Source organism: Notolepis coatsorum (genome assembly GCF_963971535.1).
Source record: "Notolepis coatsorum genome assembly, chromosome: 2".
In the NCBI taxonomy this organism is placed as follows: Eukaryota; Metazoa; Chordata; class Actinopteri; order Aulopiformes; family Paralepididae; genus Notolepis; species Notolepis coatsorum.
The window spans coordinates 27,972,408-27,993,572 of NC_140166.1; the positions used below are offsets into that span (position 1 = coordinate 27,972,408).

The 21,165-nt window shown below is 43.7% G+C and overlaps 1 protein-coding gene across 6 annotated transcripts in view; it reads left to right on the forward strand.

Annotated features, from left to right (window-relative positions):
- Positions 1-21,165, forward strand: part of smarca2 (SWI/SNF related BAF chromatin remodeling complex subunit ATPase 2) — a 188,643-nt gene that overhangs the window by 120,072 nt on the left and 47,406 nt on the right. For 5 of the 6 annotated variants that reach the window (XM_084308943.1, XM_084308938.1, XM_084308939.1 and 2 more), the window contains 7 exons: positions 5,708-5,815; positions 6,127-6,213; positions 9,852-9,898; positions 12,036-12,202; positions 16,398-16,561; positions 17,960-18,187; positions 18,695-18,769. In XM_084308943.1, the coding sequence (XP_084165069.1) occupies positions 5,708-5,815; positions 6,127-6,213; positions 9,852-9,898; positions 12,036-12,202; positions 16,398-16,561; positions 17,960-18,187; positions 18,695-18,769 (876 nt within the window). Of the gene's footprint in view, positions 1-5,707; positions 5,816-6,126; positions 6,214-9,185; positions 9,199-9,851; positions 9,899-12,035; positions 12,203-16,397; positions 16,562-17,959; positions 18,188-18,694; positions 18,770-21,165 lie in introns of those variants that run through there. The other variant, XM_084308942.1, reaches the window with a different exon arrangement.

Here is a 21,165-nt window from a genome sequence, read left to right on the forward strand (position 1 = left end):
ACTACTGTACATCTATAGATCCATAGGGCTTGTTGTTCTGTTTACTACTGTACATCTTTAGATCCATATAGCTTGTTGTTCTGTTTACTACTGTACATCTATATCCATAGAGATTTTTGTTCTGTTTACTACTGTACATCTATATATCCAGAGCTTTTTGTTCTGTTTACTACTGTACATCGATAGACAATGATGACTTCCTCAAGTATAGGGAAGAACAGTATTAAGTAGAAGAAATGCATTGTAGGTTTTGGCCTCTTTGTAGGCTATAATGACAATGAAAAATACTCACTTTGAAACCATGCAATACGTTGGATGAGAAAAATAATCAACTAACTATTCTCTTATACAAATGAGATTTCCAAAGGCTCAAGAGAGTATCACAGTCTGTTATGTCTACATACATTGTTGTGCACATTGCTCGGGTGATATAACGTATTATAGCCCACGTCGTCTACGGTAATTGGAAAATAGGCATTTTGCAGGCACTCATTATGGTCTCAAATGGAACCATCCCCTGTAACCACAACCGTATTCTGGTCCCTGTTTTGTCATCTAGATCAGTGGTTCCCAACCTTTTTCCCCCCAGGGACCCCCAAACATCTCTGATGAAATTCGCGGACCCCCTCCTAATAAGATACCATAAAATACTTTTTTTTTTTTTTCATTTTAACACTTTGGTTGCCTTGGGTTAAATTAATGATATACCATAGATTGCCAGCGCTATTTGTCTATGGAGAAAGTCCCCTTCTTTGCAGGGCTATAACTTTTTAAATTCTATTGCTACATTGCCATTATTAGGGCCCATTCAAAGTCCTATATGTATTGTTCATTGTGTAGCAACGTTAAACTTTTTCATTCACATATTCATAGTAAAGTATGGTCTAATGTATAAGTATGTTTTCATCTCTTTCTGCAGCTTTCTCCAGAACGTGATATATAGCCCCAAATGCATTATATTGATGATGAAATACAGTTTGATGGCAATCAGCGCGATATAAAAAATTCCAACTAGACGTACTTCTAGAAGTTACTACACGTCATCTGATGTTGACCGGATGGGCGAGGGGGCGTTTATAATTCCGTGGGCAGCGTTATACCAATCATCTAATGTGGGTCAAATGTTGATAAAAGCAGTTAGTATCGAAGATGGTAACGTTACACGCTGAAACTCACCCCAGTCTCCGCGCGCCGTTGGGCGATCATCGTCGAGTAGAAATTTATCATTATGGGATATATTATTACCCGGTCCATCTCCAGCTTGTATAATGGTATATACGTCCAAATCATGTTGTTTATCGAGTTATTGGCAATCGATCGCTATGTAGTGTGACGAGCTAGAGTGCCGGAACCTATACCGAGTGCCCGGAAGTAATAGGGCCGACCAGCAAAACCTCTACTGCGCTTCCTGTTAAGCGGTTGCGCCGATCGGCCACCAGATGGCGCTCCTGAACCGCCAGAGAGCTCAGTGGGTCCTCCTGGTGGATCTCAGGCCAGCGGAGGGGAAATATGAATCCGATTCCAGATTTTTGAAATATTGATATAAGGACGCTGTACAGCGTCCCCCGGCAACTTTAGCATGGCCAGCAAAGACGTCTAAAGACGTGTCCCGGCAGTCAAAGTGTTAATAACAAACTGCTTATACACAGGCATATGCATCACAATTAGACCCACTATGCTTCTTTGACTTGTGCCTTCAATCAACAAATCTCATCTTGCACCATATGCATTTCAAAATGTTTGGCCAATATTCAAATGCTGTATTCATCCTCTCAAATCAGGCCCTAATGGTGAACGGTTTGCATTTATGGAACAAATCAATGCAACAAATTAAACTAAATATGAGACAGGAAATTCCAATCAGTAGCAGAGAGAATCTGTCCTAGCTGGGTTTAATACCTTTTTTTTGTCATTTTAATAACAAACTGCTTATACACAGGCATATGCATCATAATTAGACCCACTATGCTTCTTTGACTTGTGCCTTCAATCAACAAATCTAATCTTGCACCTTATGTATTTCAAAATTTTGGCCAATATTCAAATCCTGTATTCATCCTCTCAAATCAGTCCCTAATGGTGAACGGTTTGCATTTATGGAACAAATCAATGCAACAAATTAAACTAAATATGAGACAGGAAATTCCAATCAGTAGCAGAGAGAATCTGTCCTAGCTGGGTTTAATACTGTTTTTTTTTTCATTTTAATAACAAACTGCTTATACACAGGCATATGCATCACAATTAGACCCACTATGCTTCTTTGACTTGTGCCTTCAATCAACAAATCTCATCTTGCACCATATGCATTTCAAAATGTTTGGCCAATATTCAAATGCTGTATTCATCCTCTCAAATCAGGCCCTAATGGTGAACGGTTTGCATTTATGGAACAAATCAATGCAACAAATTAAACTAAATATGAGACAGGAAATTCCAATCAGTAGCAGAGAGAATCTGTCCTAGCTGGGTTTAATACCTTTTTTTGTCATTTTAATAACAAACTGCTTATACACAGGCATATGCATCATAATTAGACCCACTATGCTTCTTTGACTTGTGCCTTCAATCAACAAATCTAATCTTGCACCTTATGTATTTCAAAATTTTGGCCAATATTCAAATCCTGTATTCATCCTCTCAAATCAGTCCCTAATGGTGAACGGTTTGCATTTATGGAACAAATCAATGCAACAAATTAAACTAAATATGAGACAGGAAATTCCAATCAGTAGCAGAGAGAATCTGTCCTAGCTGGGTTTAATACTTTTTTTTTTTTCATTTTAATAACAAACTGCTTATACACAGGCATATGCATCACAATTAGACCCACTATGCTTCTTTGACTTGTGCCTTCAATCAACAAATCTCATCTTGCACCATATGCATTTCAAAATGTTTGGCCAATATTCAAATGCTGTATTCATCCTCTCAAATCAGGCCCTAATGGTGAACGGTTTGCATTTATGGAACAAATCAATGCAACAAATTAAACTAAATATGAGACAGGAAATTCCAATCAGTAGCAGAGAGAATCTGTCCTAGCTGGGTTTAATACCTTTTTTTTGTCATTTTAATAACAAACTGCTTATACACAGGCATATGCATCATAATTAGACCCACTATGCTTCTTTGACTTGTGCCTTCAATCAACAAATCTAATCTTGCACCTTATGTATTTCAAAATTTTGGCCAATATTCAAATCCTGTATTCATCCTCTCAAATCAGTCCCTAATGGTGAACGGTTTGCATTTATGGAACAAATCAATGCAACAAATTAAACTAAATATGAGACAGGAAATTCCAATCAGTAGCAGAGAGAATCTGTCCTAGCTGGGTTTAATACCTTTTTTTTGTCATTTTAATAACAAACTGCTTATACACAGGCATATGCATCACAATTAGACCCACTATGCTTCTTTAACTTGTGCCTTCAATCAACAAATCTCATCTTGCACCATATGCATTTCAAAATGTTTGGCCAATATTCAAATCCTGTATTCATCCTCTCAAATCAGTCCCTAATGGTGAACGGTTTGCATTTATGGAACAAATCAATGCAACAAATTAAACTAAATATGAGACAGGAAATTCCAATCAGTAGCAGAGAGAATCTGTCCTAGCTGGGTTTAATACCTTTTTTTTGTCATTTTAATAACAAACTGCTTATACACAGGCATATGCATCATAATTAGACCCACTATGCTTCTTTGACTTGTGCCTTCAATCAACAAATCTAATCTTGCACCTTATGTATTTCAAAATGTTGGCCAATATTCAAATCCTGTATTCATCCTCTCAAATCAGGCCCTAATGGTGAACGGTTTGCATTTATGTTGAATGAAGTAAGAATCCACTGCAGTAAAAATATCCTCACCTCGAGTGGTGGTAGTAAGGTTGACTGACATGAGAATGTCCTGCTTCAGATCCTCATTTTCAATATATTGCACATAAACGATGAGCACAGCCTCGTCTGCGACAGTTGTAGTTTCATCAAGTTGTATGGCAAATGGACCCTTTCTAAGCTTTTCTGACAGCTGCTGCTCGCAATCACTTGACATCTTATCAATTCGGTATTTCACTACATTGTTCGAGAGTGGTACTGATTTTAGTTTATCCGCCACCTGTGGGCCGCACAGTTTCTAAACCATTTTGATGCAGGCTGGTTTGATGAGCTGCTCGCCAATATTGTGCGGTTTCTTTGCTTTTGCAATTAAAAGCGAACACTCAAAGGAGGCTTCGGTAGCCTTCTGTAAATCACTGCCACCCCTGCTCCACGCTACTCTAACATCAACAGGCTTGTTCGCCTTGAGAGACTGTTCTTTCCTCCGAAAAAAGTCTGGATCCTTCCCAACGGTTTCTGGGTGCTTAGACGCCTGATGTCTCTTCAGCTTGCTGGGCTTCAGGCTCGAGTTTGCCAACTTTTCTCCACAAATCACACACTCAGGTCGTTTGTCTGGTCCCTCAGTGAAGCCCATGGTGATGTAATTTTCGCGATTGCTGTAGGTCCTAACTTTTTTTGCAGATGAGCTGCCATCATCTCCTTTTCGTTTGTCACACATTTTCGCCTCTGGCGGCTGACTGCAGACGAGCCGAGAAAGTTAACTAGCGTGCTAGGCTAGCTACAGAAAGTGATACAGTCAACTGATTCGCGTTTTAGCGGCTACCCGGTAGCCTACTGTTAACATTCAAAAATCATGTCTAGATGTTTATTTATTTATCTTTATTTTTTTATTGTAGTGGAGAGACTATTCATGCTTCTGATGATAAAAAAAAAAAAAAAAAAAAAAATACCTCAAATCATCTGTGGTCTGGCGGACCCCCTGCGCCCCCTGGCGGACCCCCAGGGGTCCGCGGACCCCAGGTTGGGAATCACTGATCTAGATGGATAGTGCTGCTGCTTATCTTTTCAGACCGCTACTTGGACATGTGGGCACTATATTGGTCTAATTAGAGTGGCACATGGTGTAGAGTTGATTATTGTGACCAGCAATACAAATGAAAACTCAACTCATCAGCTTCCTCCTCTCATCTCCTCTCTTTTTCTCTCCTCTCTTCTCTTTTTCTCTCCTCCACTTTTAACCTCTCCCCCCCTCTCTTTTCCTCTCCCTTCCTCTCTTTTCCTATCCTCTCCTCTCTTTTCATCTAATCTCCTCTCCTCTCTTTTCATCTCATCTCATCTCCTCATCCTGTTTTTTCCCTCTCTTAGCCCCTTCTCCTCTCCTCTCTTTTTCTCCTCCCCTCTCTTAGCCTCTCCTCTCTTTTCCTCCTCTTTTTCTCCTCTTTTCCTCTCCCCTCTTCTCTCTTTTCATCTCCTCTCCTCTCCCCTCTTTTCTCCTTTTTCCTCTTCTCTTTCCCTCTCCTCTTCTCTCCTTTTCTCCTTTCTTTCCCTCTCCCCTCCTCTCCGCTTCTCTTTTCCTCTGCTCCTATTTTCCTCCTCTTCTCTCCTTTATTCTCTCATCGCCCCTCATCTCCTCTCCTAGCTTCTCTTCCTCTCCTCTCCACTCATCTCCTCTCCTCGCCTTTATTCTCTCATCACCCCTCATCTCCTCTCCTAGCTTCTCCTCTCTCCTAGCTTCTCTTCCTCTCTCCTCCTCTCCTCTCCTAGCTTCTCTTCCTCTCCTCTCTGTGTTTTATAATCTGTTGTGTAATGCTGTTACGATCGTTTCAGTGACACATCTGTGTTTGCCGTTGTCATCCCCTCAGGTGGAGTATGTCATCAAGTGTGACATGTCTGCCATCCAGAAGGTTCTGTACCGTCACATGCAGAAAGGCATCCTCCTCACCGATGGCTCTGAGAAAGACGGAAAGAAGGTAAAGATGCTTGGGCTGACTCCCGACTCCCCGCCGCTAGCTTTCCACCGGGGTTGCCATGGTTACCGGAGTTACATGGTGTCCAGGCATGCACTGAGTACATTGCCATTGATACTTGCCTACTGCAACCACTGTTGCTTAGCTTTCTGTTTTTCTTTTAACCCATTTAGTTAATTTTCTGCTACAAATTCGTTTAAAAATGTACCTAGAAAGTAGCTGGATGGGTTGTTTGTATTCTTATTAGAAATATTTAAGCACAAATTAATTGAAAACATTTATTGCATTTTTTATTTTATTTTTGCTATCTTCAGGGCAAAGGAGGTGCGAAGACGTTGATGAACACCATCATGCAGCTGAAAAAGATCTGTAATCACCCATATATGTTCCAGCACATTGAGGTAGGCCCTAGCAGCACAGGGACATGCTAACCCTAACCTAATCACCCATATATCAGGCCTGTACAGTGCGATATATATCTCGCACGTGCTACAGCAACAGCGGTCTGTGCGATGAATGGATTTACTTCACTAGCACTGGTGCGATAGGGATTCGGTTCATATAGATACTCTTATTTTGAAAATCCTGTAGCGGGTCTCATTTCTGCCCACGCGCAGCTCCAGCTATAATAACTAGGATCGACAGCTAGCAACATTCAGGTGCATATGATACTCTTATTTTGAAAAAACTCCGTGACAACTCGACGAGTCATATCCGCCCTATCCGTGCTTGCAAGCAGAGCAGCGTGTTGGTGCGCACACAGCAGTGCGCCTACACGTCCCGAAATAAGTCCGTTGTGTTTTTTTTTTCTCGCAACGGGTCAAATGCATCTACATGCTTTGCACCGTCGCCATTCCTTTATGCTCACATCGCCGAAATTAACGTTTATGTACCATTACAATCACTACAACGTTAGCAAGCTAACAAGCTAATCCTGATCAGGCAGAGCCAGCAGACACAGTGTGGAAAGGGAAATGGGGGGGCACTCTCTCCCCTTCCCTGTGTGTGTGTGCGTGCGTGCGTTTGGAAAGACGATGAAGTCACTAGTCAGGACTCAGGACAGGAGTATATTATAGTAAACTGAGGATGGACAGATAATGTTGATATTCAAATATAAAAAATGTCGAGAGGAGTGGAAGTTTGAAGACTAGACTACAATATGATGCGGGGGTGGTGAGTTGAAACAGTGTGTGTGAATGAATGAATGTAAACTTTATTTAACAGATTGCAGAATGGGTACAGTACAGTACGGCTCAATACACACAATTGTTAAGGGGATGCAGACCAGAGAAAGACTTTTGTCTTGTTTACATCAGGGTCCCCCATTGTGTGTGTGTGTCCCAACCGACCCCACTTCTATGTTTCAATAAATTATTTGCATTTAAAACTATTAACGCTGACTCATTCCTTCAGTCCACTCAAAATTATGCTAATATTCCTTATGTTGTTTATGATATTAATTGAAAATAGCATATGAGAGTATTACTATTATAGTAATAATAACACATGGCGATATACTAAATGACAGCCAAACATGGCACTGCAACTAAATAACACAAATACAATAGGCACATTTGTGACTGTTACAAATATAACACGTTTTATACTTGTGCTACAAGATTTTGGCCTGTGCTACAAAACTATCAACCTCTGTAGCACCAGTGCTATGTGCAAAAAAAGTTAACGTACAGCCCTGCATATATGCATTGAGGTAGAAACTGACAGCCGGTATTTATGTTCCAGCACATTGAGGTAGAAACTGACGGCAGGTGGGCGGCTAAGTGGCGCAGTGGGCAAGGCGCTCGCCACTAACGCAGGAGATGCTGGGTTCAAGCCCAGCTCTCGGCGTTGCTTCCGGCTTGGCTGGTTGTTCATACTAATACAATTGGCAGTATTAGGGGGTGGGAAAGCCGGTGGGTGGGGATCGGACGTTGTGGACAGCGACTCCTACAGGTCGGTTGGTGCGCCTGTACAGCAGAATCGGGAAGTATCGGGGGCAGCGTGAGCCTCCCACACGTTACTCCTCGCCACAGAGTTCGAGCTGCTGTGGTGAAAAGATGCGACGGCTGCCTCCTCGTGTACCGGAGGGGACACGTGATGCAAGGCTTCATCCACATTGCACCCGACCAGTGGGAGGCATGGTCTAGCAACGTTCAAGACAGGGGAGGGAATAATTGGATAATACGAAACTGGGTTAAATTTTTTTTTTAAACTGGGAGAAAAAAGTAGATTAAAAAAAAAGAAACTGACAGCAGGTATTTATGTTCCAGCACATTGAGGTAGAAACTGACAGCAGGTATTTATGTTCCAGCACATTGAGGTAGAAACTGACAGCAGGTATTTATGTTCCAGCACATTGAGGTAGAAACTGACAGCAGGTATTTATGTTCCAGCACATTGAGGTAGAAACTGACAACAGGGAGCTATGTTCCAGCACATTGAGGTAGAAACTGACAACAGGGAGCTATGTTCCAGCACATTGAGGTAGAAACTGACAACAGGGAGCTATGTTCCAGCACATTGAGGTAGAAACTGACAACAGGGAGCTATGTTCCAGCACATTGAGGTAGAAACTGACAACAGGGAGCTATGTTCCAGCACATTGAGGTAGAAACTGACAACAGGGAGCTATGTTCCAGCACATTGAGGTAGAAACTGACAACAGGGAGCTATGTTCCAGCACATTGAGGTAGAAACTGACAACAGGGAGCTATGTTCCAGCACATTGAGGTAGAAACTGACAACAGGGAGCTATGTTCCAGCACATTGAGGTAGAAACTGATAACAGGGAGCTATGTTCCAGCACATTGAGGTAGAAACTGACAACAGGGAGCTATGTTCCAGCACATTGAGGTAGAAACTGATAACAGGGAGCTATGTTCCAGCACATTGAGGTAGACACTGATAACAGGGAGCTATGTTCCAGCACATTGAGCTAGAAACTGACAACAGGGAGCTATGTTCCAGCACATTGAGGTAGAAACTGACAACAGGGAGCTATGTTCCAGCACATTGAGGTAGAAACTGACAACAGGGAGCTATGTTCCAGCACATTGAGGTAGAAACTGACAACAGGGAGCTATGTTCCAGCACATTGAGGTAGACACTGACAACAGGGAGCTATGTTCCAGCACATTGAGGTAGAAACTGACAACAGGGAGCTATGTTCCAGCACATTGAGGTAGGAACTGACAACAGGGAGCTATGTTCCAGCACATTGAGGTAGAAACTGACAACAGGGAGCTATGTTCCAGCACATTGAGGTAGAAACTGACAACAGGGAGCTATGTTCCAGCACATTGAGGTAGAAACTGACAACAGGGAGCTATGTTCCAGCACATTGAGGTAGAAACTGATAACAGGGAGCTATGTTCCAGCACATTGAGGTAGGAACAGAGTTACAGGACGCTGGTGTGACGTCTATAGTGGGTTGTTTTGACTGATACCAGTTACAATACATACAATATGATGTGGCTGTATTATTCTTTTTTTCTTCCCAAATGCCTTTTTATGTTGCCTTTATCATGCAAAAAAGTGTAAGTGCTTTTTTGTATCATACTGTATGTACAGTACGTGCAAAATAACGTAAGTGTTTTTTTATATCATGTGTGTACAGCACATTCGAGAGAAGTTAAGTATTGTTTGTAACATGTATAGTACATGCTGTTTCATAAAGTGAAATAATGCTTGTTTTTCTCCATAGAATGAGAAACTTGAAATACCGTTGTATGGATCAGATATTTAGAAACGTTTGAAAAGTTTATAATTAATAGCAAATCAGTGTAATTCAAGTAGATATCATTCTTCAGTACAGAGCCCTAATGTCATCCCAGCCTTATAGATGACTACCTGGGCAAATACATTTATTTAATTCATTACATTTTGTGGATCATGCTGAATTTTGAGTACAAAATATACTTTTCTAAGCCACCTCCTGCGCAGGTAAAAGCATGTCTAGTGAAACTTAGAAACAGCATCATCATCCCTTTCTGCAATTTAATTATCACCCCAAGACCAATAAATACTCTCTCTGTCATAGGAATCCTTTGCAGAACACTTGGGGTATCCAAATGGCATCATTAACGGGTAAGTTAGTCAACTACTACTGTGTCATATTGACAGCAAGAGCAGCCACCAAGGGTTTGATGGCTCCAAGGGGACTGTTATTATTTCCACACAGCTCGCAATCTTTTGACTCTTCTTGTTAGCACTTATTTGTGGACACCACAGGACACATGTACTGGATATGTCTGCTGTTTCTTAGATTAATCCCAGTTATTAGTATGTATGTGTGCGCTTGTTCATGGTTCAAAAGACATATCATTGGAAAAGGTTAATCTAGTCTTAAAACCTTTAAATAATGCTGGATAATATTCTGTGATTACTTTAGCTTGTTGTGCCGCCTCGGCCTCACCGGTAATTGCCCTGCTGTTTAAATGAGAACAGCAGGCACAAATGACTGACGTTAATTAGTATTCCCTGTGTTCAGTGTTGCATGACCGCCAATGGAAATGTCCAGTGTTGCCTCTCTACAGTTCTATCAGCTCTAAAAACAAAAGCAAACACACACGCACGTGCATTTTAAATGCTTTATTTATGTCCACATAAATACAAAGTACAATTAAGGACATAAACACTAACAGTGCAATTAGCTCATTGGGAGTCATTCAATTACATTTGTGACTGTGCAGCACCCATCGTACACATACAATATTGACACAGATGATGTTTCAAATGTGGGTTAACAGATACAATAGCATTTCCCTAAATCTATATCTACTCTATGGGTACAAAAAGCAACGCCGTCTCCAAATAGAGCGGCTACCAATAATAGCAGATATAGAGCAATACCTTGCTAACTGTTTAACCTTTCTCTTGGAGATGTGGGCCATCTGAAGGTCCCTAACCACCAGCTTGTGAACATGACATAGGCTGCCAAAATGAAAACTAAAAGTTGACACTTGTAGCCTAGTTGTGAAATATTCAGCTTGAGCTGCTGATATTTCAGCAACTTGGTTAAAAAGGCTTCCTCCAGTCTGTGGTCGAAGGTACAGCCAACCTCTAGAATAAACACCTCTACTACTCATTAACCACCACAACGTCAGGGGTGTTGGCTGAGATGTTACAGAAGACCTCTGAATCATTATCACAAACATGCTGGGCTTAACAGTACAGTGCTTGTACAGTGATGTAGAGGACCCAAAGGTAGATCCGATATCTTTCAATATCAAGTCCACAATTATGTTGTGCCTACAAATGTAAAGCCCTTTGTCAGCATGGCATCCATTTAGGATGTGCGACAGGTTTCAGTGATCTGCACATGGCCATGGTGATGGTGTATACAGTGATGGCTGACTGTCAGGAAGCCAGATGGAAAGATTCAGCTTAGTTGGTAAAACCTGCAGTCTAGCTTTTATAGTGAAGATGATAATACTCTCATCGAGAGTTACACTCTTAATAAACACTGAGAGTTACACTCTTAAACACTGCATGTGAGACGTAGTGATCAGCAGTAGGGAGACAGGCAAGCTTCCCTTCTAATTTCAGCTCAGTCCAGTGCTGACGTTGCTGCTGCGCCGAAATGAGATGACCACGGGCTGGTAGGTGGGAGTTCATGCTCTGTTCCACAGATGTTGATGGTTGCCCTCACAGATACGTTAGGGTCAGAGAAGATCTCTTCAGAGACATTCACAGTCTCTGAATTTGGCCCCACCCACTCCAGGGCCACGTTAGACCAGCCGCATAGGTCATTCAAGTCCGGCCAGTCAGACCACACACCGAATCCTGGGGAGCGACTGTCCAGTTTCCTCCTGTAGCCCAGGAAGCTTGGGTCCAACCCCCGTGCCAGGGGGACATTGCGTCTCTGCAGGTCCAGGAACAGAGAGGCTCTGGCCTGCTCTCTGACGTGCTGGTCATCACTGTTCAGCATGTTGAGAAGATGGCTGAGCCTTGTGGCAATGTAAGTCCATTCAAAGTTGGGAACACCCAGCCCACCCTGCTGCTTGGTGTGAAATAAGATATCTTGTGTGGTATGAGTGTTTAGTTCAGTCCATTGTCTCACCGTGCGTACGGTCCTATTATTCATTTCACAACACACACCGAGAGAGTGAACTTAGTGAAGTGAACTGGACAGTTTCTTTACACTAGCTCACTGCATAATACCACTAATTACTGTTATTACACATCATTGTTTCATCATTGCTTCCGTGACCTCTCCATCCAGGTATGAGCTGTATCGAGCTTCTGGGAAATTTGAGCTGCTGGATCGTATCCTGCCCAAGCTGCACGCCACCAACCACAGAGTGCTCCTCTTCTGCCAGATGACCACGCTCATGACCATCATGGAAGACTACTTCTCGTACCGGAACTTCCTGTACCTGCGTCTAGACGGTGAGCAGCACCATAGTTACAACTTCCTGTACCTACGTCTAGACGGTGAGCAGCACCATAGTTACAACTTCCTGTACCTGCGTCTAGACGGTGAGCAGCACCATAGTTACAACTTCCTGTACCTGCGTCTAGACGGTGAGCAGCACTATAGACCACTGCACTTGCACGTTACATTGAAATCGGGGAGGAGATAGCGGGGGGAGCAAATGAATGAATGTGGATGAGAGCCTTGATGTAAGTGGTTGCAGCTACGGCTGTGCGGGTGCTAGAGACATGATGCAATAGACTTTTATGCGCCTGAATCTCCTGAACACGGCGCCACCCATTCCTAATCGATCAGAACTAAATCGGCCGAGATCAAGTCCCTTTTTCAGCACCTACTCCCCATACGCATGCGCAGATTGTCAACGGAGTCTGAACGGCGTGAGGCGACGCGCGAATGAATCCATCAGAGGGGGGAGCTTCGGTGGCCAGTGTCCTTTCAGTCGAACAGGATAATGAAAAAATTATCCCACTAAATGGCCAGACGCGTCTTATGGCGACATCTACAATTACCTCATTGAGTCTCCAGGTAGACTAATGTTTATATTTAAGTGCAGTGGTCTATAGCCACTCAAACTACCACCACAAGCTCCCCCCCTCTGATGGAACATTCCACATTCATTCACGCGTAGTCTCGCACCGTTCAGACTCCGTTGACAATCTGCGCATGCGTATGGGGAGTAGGTGCTGAAAACAGGACTTGATCTCGGCCGATTTAGTTCTGATCGATTAGGAATGGGTTGCGCCGTGTTCAGGAGATTCAGGCACATAAAAGTCTATTCGATCATGTCTCTAGCACCCCCACAGCCGTAGCTGCAATCACTTACATCAAGGCTCTCACCCACATTCATTCATATGCTCCCCCCGCTATCTCCTCCCCGATTTCAGAATCCCGGAAGTGTTGCGGTGGTCTATAGTTACAACTTTCTTTACCTGCGTCTAGACGGTGAGCAGCACCATAGTTACAACTTCCTGTACCTGCGTCTAGACGGTGAGCAGCACCATAGTTACAACTTCCTGTACCTGCGTCTAGATGGTGAGCAGCACCATAGTTACAACTTCCTGTACCTGTGTCTAGACGGTGAGCAGCACCATAGTTACAACTTCCTGTACCTGTGTCTAGACGGTGAGCAGCACCATAGTTACAACTTCCTGTACCTGCGTCAGACGGTTAAGAGCACAACTTTCTCTACCTACGTCTAGACAGTTAGGAGCACAACTTTCTCTACCTGCGTCTATGGTGAGCAGAACCATAGTTACAACTTCCTGTACCTGCATCTGCGTCTTTCTTGTCTCTCTCCCGCTCTTAGCTCTGATCACATTTAAAGGGATCATTTAGATTTTTGGATCCCTGGCCCTATTTCTTACAGATGGAGTAAAGTATTCCTAGCGCATTCTACCAGCGGTAACAGGCGGCCCTGACGCCGTGCTCTCGTGTTGATTCATAATTCCTTGTGGACGTGCTGTTCTGTTATCTGCCACCAGGTGTCTCAAAGATCCAGCCATTCTGATGCGTTGGCAGGCAGGCTATCTGTTAATCGCATCGCGTTGTATTGTACATATCTATCCATTAAAACATTTCTCCCAGTGGATATCTTAGTTACATCAATATTGTGCTGTCAGAACTGTCTCGTATTTGTAGGTTACCAATTTCCTCCACTGTGTGTTCAGTAGAAAGCTATCTGGCTGCAAGTTAGCCTAGCTTAGCACAAATGATTGGAAGCAGATACAGATCAGCTACTGTTGGGCAAAAACACCTCTCCCACAGTTGTAAAGGTCCCATGCATTAAATAAACAATGCATTTTATATATATTTTTTTAACTTTACAGATGTGTTCCATAGACTCACAGGAATTGTGTAAAGTTCAAGGAATAGCAATGCATGTGACCTTTAAGCTAGCTAACAGCTAGGCGAGCTGATCCCTATCTGCTTCCATTCATTTGTGCTAAGCTAGGCTAGCTTGTAGCATGGATAGCTTTTCTATTGGAACGCACAGAGGAAATTGGTATCTATCTCCTTGTCTGACTCTGGAGAAGACCGTAAGCACATTTCATCATAATGTTGCCGTGTTCCTTTAACAGGAGGCTGGTGATGATTTAAAAGTAGTTTGAAGACGTATTGAACCATAGAGGGCTTGATCAGTGATGGAGGCCTCTAAAAATCCATAATCTCTTAATTTTTTATTATGACCAATTGTTTATTTCATTTGCTTAGTGATGAAAGAAAGAAAGAAAAAGAAAGAAATTACAACAATTTGCTGATTCTGACATCCGATGTAGTAACCTGTTTAAATGACAGGTCTGATCCCACAACCCACATACTGATTCAGAATCAGCTCAGCCGGAACTGAAACTTTCCACATTTGGCACCAATGTCTGTTCATGTGCTACACAGTGACGGGATGACTAGGGATGGGTACCTTTCACATTTTAACCGATACCGGTACCGGTACCGGTACCTGTGAATCGATACCGGTACCCAACGGTACCTTTTTTCGGTACTTTAGTCTCAAGAAATTTAATTTACCTACCTCAGTCGTAAAAAAATAATCCAAACTTCAAATAACTACAATTTCGACAGTTTTCGGCTTGTCATTGCTCCGACTGCTTTGTTGTTGAATCAAGTCAATTCCTAGGTAAGCATATATTGTGCGTGTGAACGTTGACATGAAAAGAAAAAAGTAAAATAAAAAAAAAAGTAAAAAAAGGATAAAAAAAAAATGAATAAATTTTTTTTTCTTTTTTTTTTTTCTTTTTTTTTTTTGGTTTCTCACTTGATTCGATACTCTGTAGTACCGACGTGTTTCGGTTCGGTACCTCAAAAGTACCGAATTCGGTACCCATCCCTAGGGATGACCCTTCCTTCTTTTACGGTTTCCTTGGCTCATCCCTTGAGGCATCCTGTTCGAGCCTAGTCTCCAGCATTCGTAGCGAGCGCCTTGCCCACTGCGCCACATAGCCGCCCCTGTCACGGTATTTCTTTTATTATCTATATCCATTCATAATTCAGCGGGACACCTTGTGCATACTGTTCTGAGTGTGTCTAAGCTGTCAGACAGTATTATACCGCCCTCTAACGCCTTCGGCCAGTAATGCACCCGGTTAGAAATGGGTTCGTTTATTTTCTATACCGAGCTGCGGCGTGGGGGCGGGTCCTAAACACTCCGACAAAACATACGCTTATAGGGATGGCTTGGACAACTGACCCCGCCCGCCCGTTGAAGAGCAATGCCCAATAACGTCGGAGGGACGATCGCTGTGGATAACTGGAATGGCGATGAGATTATTGGATTCTTTTTTTTGCATTACTTCAGTATACTTACTATATATGAAAGCTTGCGTTGATCTAAACCACATTGCATGCGTTCACCACAAAGGATAATAGTGATGATCTAGTGTTGATTTCAGGAAGATCCGATAATCAGGCTAAAAATGACAACGTGTTTATTGAATTACACAAAAACGCTGTTTTCGTGTCTTTTCCCTGGAATTGCTCAGAAGCGGCCGGACTAAGTTCAATGAGACTCGACAGCGTTATTAGACCCATGGCGATACTATAAAATATAGGTTTAGTTCTACAAACTACAACTACGTTTACATGGGTTTAATGGGCGGCACGGAAGTGGTCACTTCCAGGAAGGGGCGTGGCACTCAATGTGTTAAGGGCCACTTTGTACATTTTCAACCTGAATACAGAATACGGCCGCCTCAGACCCACTCCTATCCGAGCTCTGGGAGGGTCATCAAAGAGAAGCCGCCTATTCTCTGTATTTGTTCTACAATGGTGGAACGGATTTCCCACCACAATTAGGACAGCCGAAACCCCACCAATCTTTCGCCGTCAACTAAAAACACACTTCTTCAATCAATATCTTAAATGAAGAAGTACTCTACTGTCATGCACTCTTCCTAAATTATACTAGTACCATACACTGCAGCACTCGAGTTTGAACACTTTGATGAACATTGTTACTCAGCTGATAGAGTTGTACCCTTCCTGCTGACTTGTCGTACAAAACTTGTAAGTCACTTTGGATAAAAGTGTTCAGCTAAATGTAAATGTAGTGTCGTCCTCACAACAGAACAAGAGGATTTAGGTTAGAAATGGGTGAAATACCTCTTTAATTGAGGATGATCTTGCTCCATGTTGCAGGAACCACCAAGTCTGAGGATCGTGCGGATCTGCTGGTAAAGTTCAACGAGAAGGGCTCTAAGTTCTTCATCTTCCTGCTCAGCACCAGAGCCGGGGGCCTGGGCCTCAACCTGCAGGCTGCGGACACGGTCGTCATCTTTGACAGCGACTGGAACCCCCACCAGGTTAGTCAGCGACTGGAACCCCCACCAGGTTAGTCAGTGACTGGAACCCCCACCAGGTTAGTCAGCGACTGGAACCCCCACCAGGTTAGTCAGCGACTGGAACCCCCACCAGGTTAGTCAGTGACTGGAACCCCCATCAGGTTAGTCAGCGACTGGAACCCCCATCAGGTTAGGTTAGTCAGCGACTGGAACCCCCACCAGGTTAGTCAGCGACTGGAACCCCCACCAGGTTAGTCAGCGACTGGAACCCCCATCAGGTCAGAGCAGTGGAACCCCCATCAGGTCAGAGCAGTGGAACCCCCATCAGGTCAGAGCAGTGGAACCCCCATCAGGTCAGAGCAGTGGAACCCCCATCAGGTCAGAGCAGTGGAACCCCCATCAGGTCAGAGCAGTGGAACCCCATCAGGTCAGAGCAGTGGAACCCCCATCAGGTCAGAGCAGTGGAACCCCCATCAGGTCAGAGCAGTGGAACCCCCATCAGGTCAGAGCAGTGGAACCCCCATCAGGTCAGAGCAGTGGAACCCCTATCAGGTCATTAAAGTAGAACCGCCAATAAGTAAGTCGAGCATGGAAAGTTCAGCAGATCATTGGAGTGGAACCCATAGCAGATCAGTAGAGTGGAACCCATGTCACATCAGTAGAGTGGAACCCATGTCACATCAGTAGAGTGGAACCCATGTCACATCAGTAGAGTGGAACCCATGTCAGATCAGTAGAGTGGAACCCATGTCAGATCAGTAGAGTGGAACCCATGTCAGATCAGTAGAGTGGAACCCATGTCAGATCAGTAGAGTGGAACCCATGTCAGATCAGTAGAGTGGAACCCATGTCAGATCAGTAGAGTGGAACCCATGTCAGATCAGTAGAGTGGAACCCATGTCAGATCAGTAGAGTGGAACCCATGTCAGATCAGTAGAGTGGAACCCATGTCAGATCAGTAGAGTGGAACCCATGTCAGATCAGTAGAGTGGAACCCATGTCAGATCAGTAGAGTGGAACCCATGTCAGATCAGTAGAGTGGAACCCATATCAGATCAGTAGAGTGGAACCCTCACCAGATCAGTAGAGTGGAACCCTCACCAGATCAGTAGAGTGGAATCCTCACCAGATCAGTAGAGTGTGGAATCCTCACCAGATCAGTAGAGTGTGGAATCCTCACCAGATCAGTAGTGTGTGGAATCCTCACCAGATCAGTAGTGTGTGGAATCCTCACCAGATCAGTAGTGTGTGGAATCCTCACCAGATCAATAGAGTGTGGAATCCTCACCAGATCAGTAGAGTGTGGAACCAGGTATATTCACCACATGTATGTTGTTTGTTGTGTTGTAGCTTTGAAGACCGAGGCGCTTCTCCCTGTCTCATGCATCTCACCCTTATCATCCCCCGGCTCCATCACAGGACCTCCAGGCTCAGGACCGCGCCCACCGCATCGGGCAGGTGAACGAGGTGCGCGTGCTCCGCCTCTGTACCGTCAACAGTGTCGAGGAGAAGATCCTGGCGGCAGCCAAATACAAGCTCAACGTGGACCAGAAGGTCATCCAGGCGGGCATGTTTGACCAGAAGTCCTCGAGCCACGAGCGCCGTGTTTTCCTCCAGGCCATTCTGGAGACAGAGGAACAGAACGAGGTGAGGTCAGACGTTTGTAAGAGAGAAGAGAGAGGTTTCACCTGCCTTGTTATTAACCTCTTAACAGTCCTGCATATTTTGCATAAAACGCCTGTCGATTGCATACTGAAAGTAAATCGGACACTATTCTGAAACCATTTGTAGCAGATGCACAAGTCTGGCCTCTTTTGAAAGGAAACACTGAATTTTCTTCCACACTGAAATAAAGTCTTTTTTCATTTTCATCTGAATTATTTTGCAAACTGATGCCTGCTTATTAGCTGAAAACACTGCTGGGGCCATAGCCCGAAGTCGTACCTAGAACATGTCCAAAGTTGATAACATATATCACAAAAAAATTGTGTTTTACACATCTCTATGTAATAATAATAATAACTTTATGTAATGGTATGTTAAGCCTTTTCCAAAAATTGTCAACACTACCTCAGTCCCCTCTCCCCCTCACATCACTAATCTCTTTTTATATACACCACCCCCACCCCTTCTCACCCCCTTCTCATACAACAGATCAACAACAGAACAGCGCAACAACAGACTGGCGCAGTTTCCGCTCCGGAGAGGGAGGTCATTCACTTTCGTACGGTACGCTTTTACTGCTTTTACCGCTTCTCTGCCTCAGAAAACCAACTCAAGTAAGATGTAATTCTTTTCAGAATTTCATTGGCTACACAAACGGTCAATAATTTTCAGTGTCAGTGGTGATTTGTCCGGTCATTGAGAGGCGAAACCGGAGGTGGTCTCTTTTTCTAAACTGACACTCATTGGCTGCTTGGTCTTATAACCCGAGATTGGAAGCATGTAGTAGGTCAGGCGGTGTGTCAATTAATCAACGGCCATTTTAGCTTTCAATCGATGTGTTGGTTGAGGGACAATAACACAGTGTGACGCCGACAGACGGCTGTATAATGTGTTGCGACGAGCGACAGGGCGGGCCTTCAGAACGTTAAGTGGTTAAGAGACCTTGACAGATAATCAACAGATAGAAGTAGACTAATTCATGAATGATAAAGTTCAGGACGTTTTGAGAACCTGATTTAACTAATAGATTATTGCCCCTGGGAGACATTTGTATCTGTTTTCATTGCACCCATTCCCGTCCCACACAGTACACACTATAATATATATGGCTGTTCTTGGTAAACTTTCAGTTCCAAGCTTGAATTAACTCAAAACTCCCTCAATCTCTGATCCAGCACCTGGATGCGCTTTAAAATGCCGCCCGTGCCGACTGAGGCAAGTAAAAGAAGCATATTTTATTTCGGCCCTTGGTCCTGCAATGACCTCCAGACACGTCTCAAATTGGCCTCTCTGATCTCTTTGTATTGCTTCAAACTAAAGCATATCTGAAATCCTTGTCACCTGCTGCTCCTGCTTTGATGTGTAGCACTTTTCTACTTCACCTCTGACCTCTGTCCGCTGTCCCTCAGTACGCTGTGGCTGATTGTTACCGTTTTATTGTGCTTGTATTTTATTGAGCTGAATTAGATTTTTCATTTTACATTTCAGTTGTATGGTAGTCTACTGACAACTTGTATGTGTATTGTGCTTTGTTATGTATATGTATTGACATAATTCGTGCTTGCCTCCTTCTTGGCCAGATCACCCTTGAAAAGGTTTTTATTTCTGGTTAAATAAAGGTTTGATGATGACACTAGTCCAGTTCTGTTATCCCTGTCCCACGCAGGACACACTAGTCCAGTTCTGTTATTCCTGTCCCACACAGGACACACTAGTCCAGTTCTGTTATTCCTGTCCTACACAGTACACACTAGTCCAGTTATGTTATTCCTGTCCCACGCAGGACACACTAGTCCAGTTCTGTTATTCCTGTCCTATACAGGACACACTAGTCCAGTTATGTTATTCCTGTCCTATACAGTACACACTAGTCCAGTTCTGTTATTCCTGTCCTATACAGGACGCCTATTGCTTAATGACAAGCATAGAGTGCTGCTTTTGCTTCCGCATTTTCCCTGATTGGCTGCTTTGACCATGTGACCGCGGCAACGCGGGAGAGCGGCAGTGCGGAAATAGGCTGTCTCTAAGACAAACTCTAACCTTAACCAGCTCCTTAACAGCGCCTAAACTTAACCGTTCTAACCTTAACCAACTCCGAAACAATGCCTAACCTTAACCTTAACCTTAACCATGCCTAACCTTAACCATAGAAAGAATATTGCCATTCTCTTTGACAAACTCTAACCTTAACCAGCTCCTTAACAGCGCCTAAACTTAACCGTTCTAACCTTAACCAACTCCGAAACAATGCCTAACCTTAACCTTAACCTTAACCATGCCTAACCTTAACCGGCGAAAGAATACACGTTAAAAAAAAAATCACGTTAAAAAAAAAAGATTCATGGGATTCGAACTCGTCAACAACGAACCGCAGGACCGCAGGACCGCTGCTCTGCCATGTGAGCTGAAGCGCCGAATGAAAATCATGGCGGATTACTTGGGCGGTTACCTAATTTTGCTCGCGCTCTGCCGCTCCGCTCCGCTCGCTCTGCCGCTCTGCTCTGCGGTTGCCGCGCCTGCCGCGGGGCATGGCGCAGCCAATCAGGGAAAACGCGGAAGCAAAAGCAGCACTCTATGCTTGTCATTAAGCAATAGGCATACAGGACACACTAGTCCAGTTATGTTATTCCTGTCCCACACAGGACACACTAGTCCAGTTCTGTTATTCCTGTCCTATACAGGACACACTAGTCCAGTTATGTTATTCCTGTCCTATACAGGACACACTAGTCCAGTTATGTTATTCCTGTCCCACACAGGACACACTAGTCCAGTTCTGTTATTCCTGTCCTATACAGGACACACTAGTCCAGTTCTGTTATCCCTGTCCTATACAGGACACACTAGTCCAGTTATGTTATTCCTGTCCTATACAGGACACACTAGTCCAGTTCTGTTATCCCTGTCCTATACAGGACACACTAGTCCAGTTCTGTTATTCCTGTCCTATACAGGACACA